This window comes from Brachionichthys hirsutus, chromosome 1 (assembly GCF_040956055.1).
Source record: "Brachionichthys hirsutus isolate HB-005 chromosome 1, CSIRO-AGI_Bhir_v1, whole genome shotgun sequence".
Lineage (NCBI taxonomy): Eukaryota > Metazoa > Chordata > Actinopteri > Lophiiformes > Brachionichthyidae > Brachionichthys > Brachionichthys hirsutus.
In genome coordinates, this window is record NC_090897.1 from 2,557,132 (window position 1) to 2,573,044 (window position 15,913).

At 44.9% G+C, this 15,913-nt stretch overlaps 2 protein-coding genes across 2 annotated transcripts; both read left to right on the top strand.

Annotated features, from left to right (window-relative positions):
* Positions 1 to 6,720: 6,720 nt before the first annotated feature.
* Positions 6,721 to 7,736, top strand: bdnf (brain-derived neurotrophic factor). The gene has a single exon (XM_068739326.1). It carries the CDS (start codon positions 6,721 to 6,723, stop codon positions 7,549 to 7,551), a length of 831 nt encoding a protein of 276 aa, XP_068595427.1. The 3' UTR covers positions 7,552 to 7,736.
* Positions 7,737 to 10,877: 3,141 nt separating this feature from the next.
* On the top strand, positions 10,878 to 13,272 carry lin7c (lin-7 homolog C (C. elegans)). The gene is made up of 5 exons (XM_068739203.1): positions 10,878 to 10,914; positions 11,970 to 12,088; positions 12,219 to 12,290; positions 12,380 to 12,589; positions 13,105 to 13,272. Exons 1-5 carry the CDS (start codon positions 10,878 to 10,880, stop codon positions 13,270 to 13,272), a joined length of 606 nt encoding a protein of 201 aa, XP_068595304.1.
* The last annotated feature ends 2,641 nt before the right edge of the window (positions 13,273 to 15,913 follow it).

A 15,913-nucleotide genomic window follows, 5' to 3' on the forward strand; every position in this document is an offset into this window, starting at 1 on the left:
GCGGTGTTTAATCCTCTCCACAATCTGATTATAAAAGACCTTTATTCAGATTACCAGTCTGGAGTTCTCCTTGTTTATCGTTTGACGTCATCCATTCTCACACACACACACACACACACACACACACACACAAAGCTCTGACGTGTTTGCTATACTTGAAGGAGCGATGCCTTCAGAATAATCCCCCCCCCCCCCAGTTAAAGTGACATTTTGCAGAATGTCATTTGGTCTGTGTTGCACGAGGAGCTGAACCTCTGTAAGAGAAGCTCTCGGCAGCGCGAACATGTCGGCATCATGCTGCATTTTGGAAGGGGAGAAGCCTCGAAAGGTGATACGAGCGCGTTGTGACGTCAGATTCCGTCCGTCCGTCCGTCCGTCTGTCTGTCTGTTGCGCTGAAAGAAAAGGAAAACGTGTTTGTTTGTTTTAGGTTCAGCGTTGTTTGTGGGGAAGATGCGAGGAGACGGGACCGTTCACCATCAGAGGTCAGACGAAAGCGACTCTAGGAAGTCGCCGCATTAGCGTTGGAAAAGATGAAAGGCTTCATGCCAACACCTCCCACAGTTTGAAGTCGTTGTCACCTGCACCGCCAGGAGCAACCTTAAACCAGACGGGGAATCTTACACCTCAGCTCAGGTGAAATAGTCTCAGAAAAAGGACTCCACTGGCTGCCGCGGAGCAGGCCGGCGCTTTGACCCCCAGACAGGGCGAGCTAAACAGATCCTGCTGGACATGCTGCAATGTTCATTCACAAATGCAGCCCCCCCCCCCTCACAGGCCACCTTCAGTAGTGTTGCATTTGCAGAAATGAACCATGTTGTTGTTGTTTTGCTCTCCTAACGAGATGCCGAGTGATTTATTTGTGAATTATTTCTCTGGGACGGCCCCCTTGAGCACGTTGGAGTCATGTCGCTCAGCGATTGCTGATGCAACTCTTTGTCATCCAGAGTTTTTGCCCTGGCCTCCGTGCGAGCCTCCGGGGAGCGCTATATCTATCTTGCCCCCCCCCCGGGGGGTGTTGGAGGTGGGAGTGACTCATTAAGCAGGTGTGAGCATCCACTCCGATGCTGCTGCATGCCAAACAAGAGCTATGCGAGCTCATAAGCTCATTCAGGGAAGAGTCGCCACGGCCAAGAAACACACACACACACATCACAATAAATCTGTGCTGGAGGGGGGCCAAGTCGCAACGAGAATGAGCTGCTAGCCCCCCCATTATGCTCATGTTTTCATCAGAGGTGGCGTTTCCAAATGTTCATCGCCGATGAAAGGTTGTGACTCCACTGGCGGGGTTTTTATTTGAATTGAAGGGGGGGGGGGGGGCATCCTCAAGGTGCTGCCTGGGTGGACCTCATGGAAACATGTTTGTTTAGCTGACATTTGGTCGTGATAACCTGTGAAAGCTCCATCTGTGGTGGAGAAACTGAATTCTGTAACTTCACATCCTCCCATTAAAAAGAAAAAGAAAGGAAGAGCCTCCTCTAAACAGATATTCCCTTCATGACTCATGATTTCAGATTATATAAGGGTCGTTTCTTTATTCTTTATTCAAGGATGTGGGAGAATAGATTCGGGGTTGCTTGGATCACATTGTGATTATAATTAAAATAAATAAATAAAACACCTTCTTTATGGAAAGCTGATCAGATATCCTCGGATCCAGGTTATCAATAAATGGCTTCACCAAGACGCGCAAAAAAAAAAAAAAAAAAACTTTAAGAATGCAACTCCATGAGCAAAAAAACAAAAAAATGGAAGCGCAGAAGCGTCCGCTTTGTGCTTTTATACGTCATGTTGCGTATATGCGCGCAAGCAAAAGCAGATAATGCGCACTAGAAAGCGCAACGATCTCGTTCCGCCTCTGGGGGGGGGGGGGGGGGCTGCCTCAACAGGAGTTCGGCGCCGGAGCAGCGGGTCACATGTTGCAGCGTCATTGTGTAGTAAAGTTACTGTAGTTGCAAAGAGGCTCCACATTTCGGCTCCGGAGCTTCTCTCATCCCGCACGCTGCGCACGCTGCGCGCTCGCGCTTCAGACCCATCGCCGGAGGAACCCGCACACGCAGCCATGGGAGCGCATTACCTCACCCGTGCAATTTCCACCATCAATAATTTAATCTATTTGCTACAAAGCTGAAGAGATATCCCCGCAGCTCGTCGGGAGAGGACACTGAGAGGACAAATATCGCTCAAGTGTCTTCGAAGTTGTCCAGAAACGTCCCCGATGACGCGCCTGTCCCGCTGAAGGGTCTTTGCTTTACGACTGGACAGGAGAAGGTACGTGTCCAAGTTGTTTCCAGCACTTTGGGGTTTGTTTGATGCTGCGTGAGGAAGAGGAGAGGCGTGCGTGTGCGTGTGCGTGTGCGTGTGCGTGTGTGTGTGTGGTGATGGGAGGAGGAGGGGGGGTTCTAAAAGTAGCTCGCTCTAGTCCGGTTATCCTGCGTAACCGTATCCCGTCGTTCATTAATAAAAAACGGAGTTATTACGTTGATTGGGTTTCCGGTCCAGAGCGCGCGGGATCTAGATGTAATCTAGAAAAGGCATTTTCATTATCGGTGCGGGCTGCGTATCCGGACTTCTCAGTAGTATCTGTGGTAAACAACAAAGTGGAAACAAGCCAGTGTCTTTGGATGAAATCAGCCACGTCCCTAAATAGCGCGTTTAATATCCCGAACTGTGAACAAACGCAAATAAAAGCCCAGGCAGGCTTTTCTTTTTATGATTCGTTTAATTTAATTTTTTATTTTTGCGGGGAAAAAAAAAAAAACCTTTGATGAACTCATTAAGACTTTATAGGAAACCCGAGACCTAAACGCCCATCGACGTCGGCCAAGATAGGCTGTCGCGTCTCACTTGTTTGGTGTTTGTACGCTCCGCACCGAAGAACTTCAAATTACAGGCCGGGATGAAGAAAATAAAGTCCCCATTTATAGGGTGGTGGAAAACACAGCTCATTTGTGACAGCTTCGTGTGAAAATATGTTGGCCAAGAGTATTTCCGGATTCATAGCAGACCGGGGCTTGTTAGGTGATGGCTTCAAGATGAATGCGTGATACTCGTTCCAAAAATTTAAATCAGGGCCATATTGCGACTAAATGGGCCCCACCGCATGGCGAATTTAATAACCTGTTTACAATTACACAAAACCAAAACTACTGCTACTGCGTCCAGGATAAGATCTGTCTATCTATCTATCTATCTATCTATCTATCTATCTGTCTATCTATCTATCTATCTATCTATCTATCTATCTATCTATCTATCTATCTATCTATCTATCTATCTATCTATCTATCTATCTATCTATCTATCTATCTATCTATCTATCTATCTATCTATCTATCTATCTATCTATCTATCTATCTATCTATCTATCTATCTATCTATCTATCTATCTATCTATCTATCCATCCATCCATCCATCCATCCATCCATCCATCCATCCATCCATCCATCCATCCATCCATCCATCCATCCATCCATCCATCCATCCATCCATCCATCCATCCATCCATCCATCCATCCATCCATCCATCCATCCATCCATCCATCCATCCATCCATCCATCCATCCATCCGTCTATCTATCTATCTATCTATCTATCTGTCTATCTATCTATCTATCTGTCTGTCTGTCTGTCTGTCTGTCTATCTATCTATCTATCCACCTATCTATCTATCTATCTATCTATCTATCTATCTATCTATCTATCTGTCTGTCTGTCTGTCTGTCTGTCTGTCTATCTATCTATCTATCTATCTATCTATCTATCTATCTATCTATCTGTCTGTCTATCTATATCTATCTATATGTCTGTCTGTCTGTCTGTCTATCTATCTATCTATGGAGGGAGAAAGAGAAGCTGCTCTTATTATTTCACGGTCTCACGCGACATCTAGTGGACATATCGATGAACTGCAGTGTTCGGTTTCATGGTTGCTGATTCATGGGTTAAAACGAATTATCAGTATTAAGACTGCGGCTTTAATGTCTGCGTGTACATGACCTTTAAAAAAAAAATCTTTATTCCACGCACCCACCATGGCAGATCTCTCAGCAGCTGCCTGAACGCAATGCTTTCTGTGGCAGGAGCTGGGATTGGCCAGTGTGTGTGTGTGTGTGTGTGGGGGGGGGGGGGTATGATCCCTTAGTGGTGCTCATGTATTTGTTCTGAAAACATGTCAGATGGAAAACAGAGCTCAAGGTAGCGAGCTCCCACATGTGTCGTGCATTTGCTGCAGACGACTCTAATTGCCCTTTCCCAAGTGCTGCGTTGTGGCAAACCTCTGGTGCAAGTTTTGAGTTGTGCTCCTTATGTTTTTCTATTTCTTTTGGCATTGTAAGTTGAACATGACGAAACATGTTCCAAGGGGGGGGAGCAGCTCATGCCAACTCTGTTCTAGAGGAATTCAACTAATGGATGCCCATCATGGGGGGCAGTTGTAGATGCAGAGGGCAAGTGTTGGGGGGGGGGGGGGTACGAATATATTTTATATATTTTTTGCTTTCTGGTGAAGATGAAGCGCCCTGCCGGCGTCTCCCACTGGGCCGTGCGTGCGTGAGGGAAAAGTTTTCAGCATCTCTCAAAAGAGGCCTTCATCACTTTTAATCATCACCATGGCACGTCATGAAAGCGGATGAACAGGTGCATCACCTGGAGACGGTCACGTCACAGCCGAACAGCAGATCACGAGTCCGCACGCACGCACGCACGCCATTGTTCTGGGTGTTTCACGCTCTCGATGGATGGGCCGTCGTGAATAAAGGCGTGTTTGAGCAGCGGTTATTGCAGCCTTTGTCCTCCTCCCCTCCATGTTAAGTGATTTGTGTTCCGTCTAAAGAGCTGTCAGACTTGGACGGCCGTGACGCAGCTGGGTCGGCGGGAAGTTCCTGGCTTTCATTAAATGTTTGAAGAACCTAGATAGAAGAAGAAAAAAAAAAGTCCAAGCAGACAGAGATGTGCTAAGAGAGGAAGGAATCAGGCGTAGGAGGGACTGCATATAGTTCCATCTATACGCGTTACTATTCCATTCATTGCTTTAACTCATAAGCCGCCTTCAAATATTCCTTTACTGGAAGTATAAAGCAAGAGCAAACCAATCGGTTGTCACGTTTAGCCTCTCGCAGATTCTCCGCCGGTCCCACAGCAATTAAATGATTCATCGGCTTTATTGCGTTTTAACAGGATGCTGATTGAGAGCGTGAGCCATGTTGATTGCCCTTGATGGCAACAGGAAATCACAGAGATACAAATAAAATCATCTATTTGTTGTTCCCGGTGTGAGGATACCCGGGGAATGGCACGCAATTGAGTGGCATCGCCCCTAGCAACCTCCTCCTCTCCATCCTCTCCCCTATGGAGACCTGGAAGAGACGTCATCTGTGGTTGTTATGCTGCGAAATGACGCCGGCACCCCCCCCCCCCCCCCCCTGCTACTGCAATATTACCCCTGTGGTCTGTTACGGAGGATGCAGCACTCTTCGTCTGCACCATTTCCAGCACGAGGTTTGACGCCAATCGGTAATCGGCTCTCTGCCTTCATTTCCTTCCTGAGGAAGTGGAACCATTTGAGCGCGAAGCTGATAACGATACGCATCCGACCCACAAAGCGCGTGGCGGGCCTGGATCCCATAACCCCACACGGTGCGCATGTGCTGGGAATCCTCGTAGAAATTCTTACTGGAAGGAAAACTTTAACAGGATGGAAGGGCCACGAGCCACACACACCTACACACACACACACACACACACACACACACACGCTCTGGAGGAGCAAGCCACTGAGCTCGGGGAATGAGTGGCTCATTAAGAAGCAGGATGAGATATTCTGACTGTGAGATTTCCAGCACATCTATTTTTAGACCAGATGTCTCTATGGCAGTCTCCATGTTGTTGGTCAATCGGAGCCGCGGCCCCAGAAAACCAATTAAGAAGGAAACAAATGCTTTTAAGATGGGGGGGGGGGGTTCGCTCCTCCCTATTGGACAGGTCCTCGTGGTCCGTCCGTCCGTCCAAAGTGGAGGCTGGGGGGGGGGGCACATGCAGAGTGCAGTCAAAGGCTATTTTTAAATGGTGAGCTCGATGTAGACATTTCTTGTTGTTTTGTTTGCTGGACCGTTGGATGTCCGCCGATTCATTGATTTTCCGTGAATCTTAGAGCGTGTTAAAGGTAAGGGACTCGCCCACAACCCAAGTCAGCATCCGGTCGATTCAAGGGTGGATTTAGACTTCCATCTTCTGTTGTTCTGAATGAGCGACCCCCCCCCCAGGAGTGATACTGATATCCTGGCTTCCCAACACTTCAATGAGAGAAGCTCGTAAATATCGGCACGGCTGTGGGGATGTAATGACAACTATTTGTGTAATGGTGTCTTTTGTAATAAGCAGTCTCTCTGATGCGCAGCACAGCTTTGGTGCGTCGCTGCCAACAAATACAAATCCAAGCCAGACCTCACGTAGGAATAGAACGCTTACAGTTTGTCATCAGATTGAAAAACGCCGATGACACGCCGCCGATATCAGTTTAGTATGACAAAACAAACCATTTCTGATTATCCCGGCGCTTCTGGGCTCGCTTGTTGCCTCGCAGGCAAAGAGGAGCGGGTCGAAATGAAAGGACAATGAGCCAACGTTGTGGAAAATGCTCTTTGACTGACCGCCCTGCTCTCTCTCTCCCCCCTCTGTCCCTCTTCTTTTCCTCCAGTTCCACCAGGTTAGAAGAGTGATGACCATCCTGTTCCTTACTATGGTTATTTCATACTTCAGTTGCATGAGAGCTGCGCCCCTCAGAGACGCCCCGGGCGTGCGGGGCCATCGGACAGAAGGCTACTTGGGCGCCGCTGCGACGGCCGCTCGAGGCCACCACGGGACTCCGCAGAGCGGCGGCGGCGCGGCAGGCCAGCGTGGCGAGCTGCCCTCCCTCGCAGACACGTTTGAGCAGGTGATGGAGGAGCTCCTGGAGGTGGATGGGGAGGCGGCGCAGCTGGGACAGGGGGCTGATGGGAGCCAGGGTGGCGGCGGCGACGGCGGCGGTGGCCCATCCTCTTTGGTCGCCACGGAAACCAAGGATGTTGACCTGTACGACTCACGGGTGATGATCAGCAACCAAGTGCCTTTAGAGCCGCCGTTGCTCTTTCTCCTGGAGGAATACAAAAACTATCTGGATGCCGCTAACATGTCCATGAGGGTGCGGCGACACTCCGATCCCTCGCGGCGCGGAGAGCTCAGCGTGTGTGACAGTATTAGCCAGTGGGTGACAGCTGTGGATAAAAAGACGGCAATAGACATGTCTGGGCAGACAGTTACCGTCATGGAAAAGGTCCCTGTCCCCAATGGCCAACTGAAGCAGTACTTTTACGAGACCAAATGCAACCCCATGGGGTACACAAAGGAGGGCTGCAGAGGAATAGACAAGCGGCATTATAATTCCCAATGCAGGACAACCCAGTCCTACGTGCGAGCGCTCACCATGGATAGCAAAAAGAAGATCGGCTGGCGGTTTATAAGGATAGACACTTCGTGTGTATGCACATTGACCATTAAAAGAGGGAGATAGTGTATACAATGTATAGATTTTATTGAAGAGTTTAAAAAAGAGAATAAAGAGAAAATATCTATTTGTATATATACATAACAGGGTAAATTATTCCGTCAAATGAAAATTTTATGGACTGCATGTAAAAAAAGATGACGTTTATACAGTAAAAAGTAATACTACAGTCTATTTATTGAACATATTCATGACCTTGTAAACAATTAAAAAAAATCTGATCAGTCATTTTGCGCCCAGTTTAAATTACTATATCACATTCCTCAAGACATTGTGATTTGTTTTCGTTGCCAAGAATTCAAAAAAAATGAAGGGGAAAAAAAAAAAACAGGCAAGGAAAGAGAGGGAGCGAGAGAGGACAGTTCCATCTTCAAAAGCTTGCATGCTGCTTCAATTGTGAATTGAGAAATTCTCCACTTACAAAAAAAAAAAATGATATGATGCTGACCAAAAACATTCCATTACATATTCAGCAGAAAGCAGTTTTCCTCTCGAGTAATTTATCTGTTTACTGTTCTAAACTTCTCAAGGTAATGTTGGAATTACATACTATGTCAAGGTGCTGTTGTCAAAGCTTTGCTGTTTATTTTTTTATCCCTACAAGAGGACAAGATATATATTTAAAACTATATATATATATATATATATAATTTATTCATTGACATGTTTCTGGGTTAATAATATTCATTTTGTATGTTGTGAAGTTGTTTGCAATATTAAACTGAAATATTTGAAGAAATAAAAATGACTATAGGCAAACTGAAAAAACTAAATCAATGTCGATAAAGTTTCAACCGTGCTTTTCCAGGCCAGATAAACTTTATTGTACAGACAGGCGAGGAAGGAAGGCAGGCACACATACAGGAACATGCAAGTGCACAAATGCTGCCAAATAACAGTGACATTTCAATTTAGGAATGATGCGCAACGATGAATTTAGTTCTCACGACTGAGCCTTAACGGGGAGGGATCTTTTTTTTTTTCATCCTGGTGTGGAAAAATGTTCCTAAACCACTTCCTGCTCCGTACTAGCGCAGTGCAAGACCACAGAGTCACTCTAGGTCCATTTGCACTTAGCCGGTCATACCTACCTAATGGTAAATACAGCAGCACAGAAGACATTTTACAATTAGAAGAACTTAACATCACAGGAAAAGTGCCGACACATGCAAGAGTCGACTAGCACAAATAGCTCGTGGATTATTAATGAGGCGTGCTTGAGTTGACATTAGCGTTGACCCCACCCATGCTTTTGTGTACATTTAAAATATGCACCTGACCTCATGTTATCGACGCACGCTAATCCCACCTTCAGACGTCTCTCTTTTGCTTCGTGCAGCTGCGCTTCACCGCGATCGAAAAGGAACAAGTAACCGTTTTGGTATCTGGGTTGAAAGGCCTCTATGGCTTCACATCAACATTCCCTCCGACAGATCGTAACTCAGCACGGGCCAGATGTCACAGATACCTCCACCGACGAGTAACGAGCAACAGATTTGGATGTGAATGAAATTCTGCTGGGAGATGGCCTTTGGAATGGGGAAGAGGTGATGAGATTTTGAGGGGGCTCCGGATAAAGCCAAGGGGTCGTTTTTCAGCCGTGGCCGAGGGATAGGCTCTCTGCGTGTCCCTCTAGTCTAAGGTGGCAGCGGGATATAAATAAAATGTGTTCAACTAATCTAATATGAAGCATCTACGAGAGAAGAGAAGACACACATAGGTATAAAAATAAAATAAAAAAGCAAACAATGAAGTCTCATATTTCTATTAAAAGCCCTCATCGACCTGCAGGTAGGTGCGACCTGATTCGGAAGAACAAAATGCCGAAACAGAAAACAGAAGAAAGACATTCCAACGTCTATTTTTCTTGGACCCTGCTGAAGAAGCTGATGAAGATGCTGTAAGTTTGTTTGTTTGTTTTTATACACAAGCTCAGACCAAATAGTCACCACTTCATCATCGGAGTAAGATGACAAGCATGCAGGTGTTTCTCTCCGAAGGCGCATTATCATAAATCAACAAAAGGTAGTGAGATTTCCGGTTATTGCTACGTACAGTAAGTTGTTCTATCATGTTACGAGAAGAGGCAGCTCTTCAAACAAAAAATACCATAGATAGAACCTGAATGATCTGTTCATGTCCGAGAACTAAACACATCCCCAGCGCGCAGGACAATGAATCAAGCGCTCCACTATTATTTCAGACAGTGTCTGAGCTTATTCATTCATCATGAGTAAAAGGTCTGGGTATTTTTGCCCAACAAAGCTTAAGTAATAAAAAAAATCTGCCATCCACAGATCAATTACTAAAGTAATACGGCAACGTGCTCTCAAATCAGTCGTCTCTGAGTCGGAGTGCAGCCCTTGTTTGCAGAAAAGACCAAACCGTATGATCTTTTGTGATCATAAATCTTGCATGTGAACAGATTTGGCATTATGATGTAGTATGTATTTGACAGCATTGCAATGAATCTTAAATACAAAAGAAAAGAACACGTTTAAACGATCAATGTCCATATTTTCTTAATATAAAGGCAAACATTGCTGCGCCCCCCCCCCCCCCCCCCCCCCATTCAGTGATATCACGGCATGTGTGTTTCATCAGCTGTCAAAGGAAAACCTTTTGTATGTCATCAGCAGCTGGGGTGTGGTCAGAAGTGAATCACACTTGGGGTTTTGTGTTTTTTCTAGCAGTGCAGCAGCAGTTTTCTGCACTTCTCTCCTCCAGCCTCAGCTTTTGCTGCAGACAAACAGGGGAGGGCAGCAGTGAGATTTCATTTTGGTGTCAGCAAAAAGGCACAGACTGTCTGTTCCTTGTCACCAACACACGGGATATCATGCAATAATCCCTGAGTGCTACTACAATTCGGGATCTGGCCTCATTTTGTTAGCTGCGTGCTGGTTAAACAGTGATATGTTGCTGACGTCACAGTCCGCAACTTTCACGTCGCTTCGCGATACTAGCGTCAACATCAAGGGAAAACATAAAGAATGGATGATCTGTGAACTATTCATAAATAATTATATAACTACAAGTAGATAAGGCGTTACATCTTATATCATATTTATTCTTTGGAAATATGGTATTTATTTAAGAGTTGTTTTGAGATAAATAATTTAAACTCTACACAGTAACAGATGGATTTTCCACTTTACGAGGTTTCTTAAACGCACCATGACACTGGCAGCTAGCCTAGCCAGCTAAACTGGCTAATCTGATTTATCATCCCTGTTAAGGTCTTGTAAGGCTAGAAGAGATTACCGAATTTAGTTTTCTATATCTATCATCTTGCGAACGATTATTCAGACGTCAAATAGCTAATCATTCCAAGAATGGCATCTCTCGGGGAGCCCGTGCGATTGGAAAGAGGTAAAGTTAATTGGCTAGCTAGTGGTTAGCTTACGAAGGTTTGTTGCTTGGGAGACTTTGACAACTATTGTTGTTAGCAAGACATAGCTGGTGTCTTTTTTTTTTACGTCTTGTGCTCGTATTTAGTTCGCTATTGTTGCGTTAAAGATGTGTTGCGGGGCTGAAGGAACGATCACTTGAAAGGCCAGTTTGTTTTGCTTCTATTAGCTTACTAGCTATAATATTCGCGACAGCAGGGAGTTGCTAACCTAGCTTGTTTTGCAACGTTCAGCGTCTGTTTGTCATAAAAACATGCATCTTCATACATTTAACAGCTGAATCATTATTAGCATCAGGATATGTTGCAGCAAACCTTCGTTGTGCCTCATTGTACATTAGCTCTTGTCGTGTCTATCGATACACAATGGGCAGTAACGTAACAGAATGACAATTTTTTTGATTAATTGTTATCGAAATGGTGAAGGGAGTGGTAAATAATGATTTAATTCAGGTCACACAAACGGATTCAGAGAGCAGTGCGGTCCTCCTCATTCTAACCATTTAAATTGGACAGTATAAAGATGGAAAAAAACTTAAAATCACCTCTGGTGGCTGAAGATTTTTAAATTCTCATTTTCACAGACTTGTTTTTATGCGATTCTACACTTTATTGTACTCTTTATCACTTTATTCTTATTTATTATTACGTTTCCCTCTGGGATGTTGTGTTTTAATAGCTTTATTCTGTGTTGGTAAGTCTTCTTATGAATTTTCTTGTTTTTATTACTTTTATTTTTACTCCTTTTGGTTTTATTGCTTACATTTTGTGATGTCCCGGTAATGTCATCGTGTTATTGCTTTACTGTCTTCATGCTCTTGTTGTTATTAAATTGTCTTGCGATGATACATTTTCACATTCCTGTCTTGTTTGTCTGAAAAAAGCACTTTGTAAGCAATTGCTTTTAACGTTAACGTGAAATATTTAAATCGGCAGATCGCTCATTGCCTCTACGAATGCCACCATTTGCAGATGTAACTCTGAGGCTTGGTGTTGCTGTCTGTGTTCTTGTTGCCAGATATTAACCGTGCCGTTGAACTGCTCGACAAGCTGCAGAGGACGGGTGAAGTGCCCCCCCAGAAGCTGCAGGCGCTGCAGAGGGTCCTACAGAGTGAATTCTGTAACGCTGTCAGAGAGGTGTGTGTTGTTGTGTTGTTTTTACGACTTGACTGTGAATGCCATTGAAATGATGGCGTTTACGTTCCTTACAGTTTGACGCGGTCCGTCGCTAAGCGGTTTTGGTTTAATGTGGGTGTAATGTCTTCAGGTTTATGAACATGTGTACGAAACTGTGGACATCAACAGCAGTCCTGAAGTCAGGGCCAACGCCACAGCTAAGGTAGACCACCATCGGACGCCGCACCTCCAGCGACATGTGAGACACGAAAAAGATCCTCCTTATATACGCCTCGCATGGTTTATTCCTAGGCTACTGTGGCGGCCTTCGCAGCAAGTGAGGGACACTCTCATCCACGTGTCGTGGAGCTGCCCAAGACAGAGGAAGGCCTCGGTTTCAACATAATGGGCGGGAAGGAGCAAAACTCACCGATATACATCTCTCGGATCATCCCGGGAGGAATCGCTGACCGGCACGGAGGCCTGAAGAGAGGCGACCAGCTTCTCTCCGTTAACGGGGTGGTACGTTCAGCGGCCGCGGCTCGGTCCGGAGTGCTGGATTTGAGGCCGACTTACAGTAGCTGATGAAATAAAGGCCTCGGCACGCCGGGCTAGAACAACAAAACGTCTTTGAAATGAGGTAGACTGTGAGAGCACGCACCCCGTTTTAATTTTTAAACTCTACGGGGGATTTTTAAGGCTCTGCTGCATTAACGCCTACATCCAGAGGTTCTGCTTGCCTTGCATTCCCAGGATCATCCATTTGACTGCGTTGATTCACTCGTAAAAATGTCCAAATTACAAACTTTTTATACGGCGCGTCGAACCCTGCTGCCAAAGCTTATGTTATATTCACTGAGAAACCCGTAAAGTGCTGGGATGGTTGTGCCTTCCAAAGTTACTGCATACCTTCTGCCTAACGGTTTCCCGCAGTATATTGCTTTTTGGATGATGAAGCCATAAAAGCGTAGACTTTACTGTGGTTGTTACGCCTCTTACAGTTGTTGTTTTGTCGTGTCCCCCCCCCCCCCCCCAAGAGCGTGGAAGGTGAGCACCATGAGAAAGCTGTGGAACTCCTCAAGGCGGCTCAGGGCACAGTGAAGCTGGTCGTAAGGTACACCCCCAAAGTCCTCGAAGAAATGGAGTCACGCTTCGAGAAAATGAGGTCGGCGAAGCGCCGGCAACAGAATAACTATCCGCAGTAGGATCTTTCGTGTAGTGCAGCCCCCCTCCTCGCCTCCCTCTACCCTCCAGCCCTCTGGACATGCAGTATGTTCTGGTTCCAGTCTCATCCTCTTAAAACAAAAAGAAGCTTAGTCTGATTCCTGCTCACACACGCTCTTCATTCCTCTCCCTTCTGCTGCACCATATTTAATATTCACTGTTGCTACACTGGGCACAACAACTCTAGACAAACATAAGAATGGTCTTCACTGTCCGTGCAGGCGGTCACTCACGTGCGTGCATTATTTCTGAATGGACATAGTTGAATGCAAATTTGAGCCGTTTGGACTCGACCACTCAATTCCTTGAAGCGGGAAGTTTAGTGTTTTGGTTCCTTCTATCACGGCTGCTGCCGGGTGCCTCGGGGCAGGTCAGTTTTTATTTTCTTCTGGAATGCTTTGTGTACGCCTTTCTCACGAATGAAGTGTTTGTTTGTTTTTTAAATACGTACTGAACATGTGTAAAACCTTAAGGGAGGCCGTTGTGATTTTATAGCTGCCCTGCAAGCATGTCAGAATAATAAAGTCAGTAAATGAGGTCTAGTTACATGTTTGATAGTAACAGAAACCCAGTTCAGAACAAAAGTTCTTCTCCGGCTTCGCCCTTTAAGTTAGCGTCAAACCGCTACGAAAAGCTCTGTCAGCGCTGAGAGTGATTTAACAGAGCCTCGGCGACCTTTGAGCTGCATTCCTTTCAGCGCAGAGACGCACATTTTTACTTTTATCAAAGTAATAAATCTAAATCATAAAGCGCCGAGTCGGCGTGACACGCGGGGAGAGCGTGATGTTCTCTTTGCTGGTTACCGCTCGAGAAGTCGGTTAATGTTTGCGTCAATCGGCGACGTCTCGGTTTGAGTCAGACGCACAACGTCGAGCTATTTATTCCAGCCGCTAAAATCACGCCGTTGTACAACGCGATCGTTGCTTTCATTCGCAAAAGCAGATGTTTGTAATTGACTTATTTGAAACTATGTTCATCAGGAATATAAACCGCGTTTCGGGTATAAAGCTATAAATCAGCACATGATGAACTTTTGCTCCTTTTGAAGAAAAAAAAAATCAATATCATATATGGAATATTTTTTTATCCGGGTGTTTACTGACGTCTTTGAAGGACTTGTTTTTCCACATTTTTTTGTTCTGATACATACTTTTTAAAGCATATCTTGATTGTGCTAAACAGGAACATGTTAGCGTTCAGGAGATGGGTGTCGCTTTCCCAGCGAAGGGAAAAATAAAGTTGACTTCGACATAAACGGTTGTCTGTGAGAACCCCTCCTCATTCTGTGTACGACCAAAAAAAAAAAAAAGCATTTAATTCCAACAATCTATTGACCAGAGTCTTCTGGGTCTTCGGCAGGTGCAGCTTCGAGCGTTGAACATAATGTAATCTTGACTTTAAGCCATAATGTTTGTCCCGGCTCAGGATAAACGCATCCCGTAGTTGAGACGGGACCAATACGTGTGTGATTCACATAACTGATGTCAAGGCTGGACGGACGGTGGATACAATCACCCCTTCTATGTAAATGCAAACGCGGTCCTCCGCTGTTTGTCTTCATAAATTAACTCTTGAAGCGGCGCACCTTTCCGGTGTCCCCATCGCGGCGGGAGGTTTGTCTGGAATCTGGTGAGGCGTATCCTCATGAATAAACATCATGCGCATTTATGCACAAGGCACAGCTGCTCCGCCTCATTAATTATTTAGATGTAAGCGTTTTAGTCGGCCCCACTCGTCGGGAGATCCCTAATTAAACAGGCAAGCGTCTGTAATCGGCCCGAGAAGGATCTGCTCTTGTCATGCCGCTTTCCACCATGTTTAAACACTTATTTAAGTCTTCAGTTACTTACTGGTATTTATACAGTTAAAATCTATTTATCTTTGTTCATTGATCTATCCTTTAAGTGGAGCCTATTTGTCCTGTAAAGATGAGGTCATGTGATTATTTCATAATAGTTGGAATTAAAATTAGCACCCCCTAAAAAAATAATTTAGATCAGTAATCACCTTAAAGTCTGCTGTTCCAATAAAATACTGTTCACTTGTGGGCATTAGCTTCTCTCAGTGTTTATAATCTGTTTAATTGTTTTACTTTAATGTTGTCTAATACTTTTATATTGCTTGAAATAGCTTAAGAATGATTACGCTACATCTTGACAATATAGCTCAATTGTCATCCTGTAATCCATTACTCCTTATAATTATTGAAAACAAATTACATTATCTATGCAAGGCTATTTACGATATTTGGAAATGTTCTATAATTGTGCAAATCTTGTAATAGCTGTCTTTTATTGCAGAATGTTACTACAAATTACTCCTTTAATGCAGCAGGGATGCGTAATGGGGACCCCTGCATTCACAGACGTTACACAATGTAAAGGGTGTGACGATTATGATTCTCACATCGGTAACCATGAAAAGCGTTGCAGTTAATAAGCCTTGCTTCCTTCGTAATGATTGTCAGGATGCCTGTAGAAGACAAGGTGTGGCTAAGCTAGCAACCGTTCCACAGGCTGCTGTTTATCTGTCTGCTCTGAGCCAGATAAATGAGTAGAAGATTTGAGGTTGTACATCAATGTTGGAATGTCTCAAAATAATGTATAGTTTGTCTCTTGATTG

What these genes read in the sequence shown, in the direction of transcription:
- bdnf (XM_068739326.1), top strand. Translation starts at nt 6,721, where the DNA reads ATGACCATCCTGTTCCTTACTATGGTTATTTCATACTTCAGTTGCATG.
- lin7c (XM_068739203.1), top strand. Translation starts at nt 10,878, where the DNA reads ATGGCATCTCTCGGGGAGCCCGTGCGATTGGAAAGAG. An exon ending in GCCCGTGCGATTGGAAAGAG is followed by an intron (nt 10,915 to 11,969) that starts GTAAAGTTAATT and finishes TCTTGTTGCCAG; the next exon opens with ATATTAACCGTGCCGTTGAA. An exon ending in TTCTCTCCGTTAACGGGGTG is followed by an intron (nt 12,590 to 13,104) that starts GTACGTTCAGCG and finishes CCCCCCCCCAAG; the next exon opens with AGCGTGGAAGGTGAGCACCA.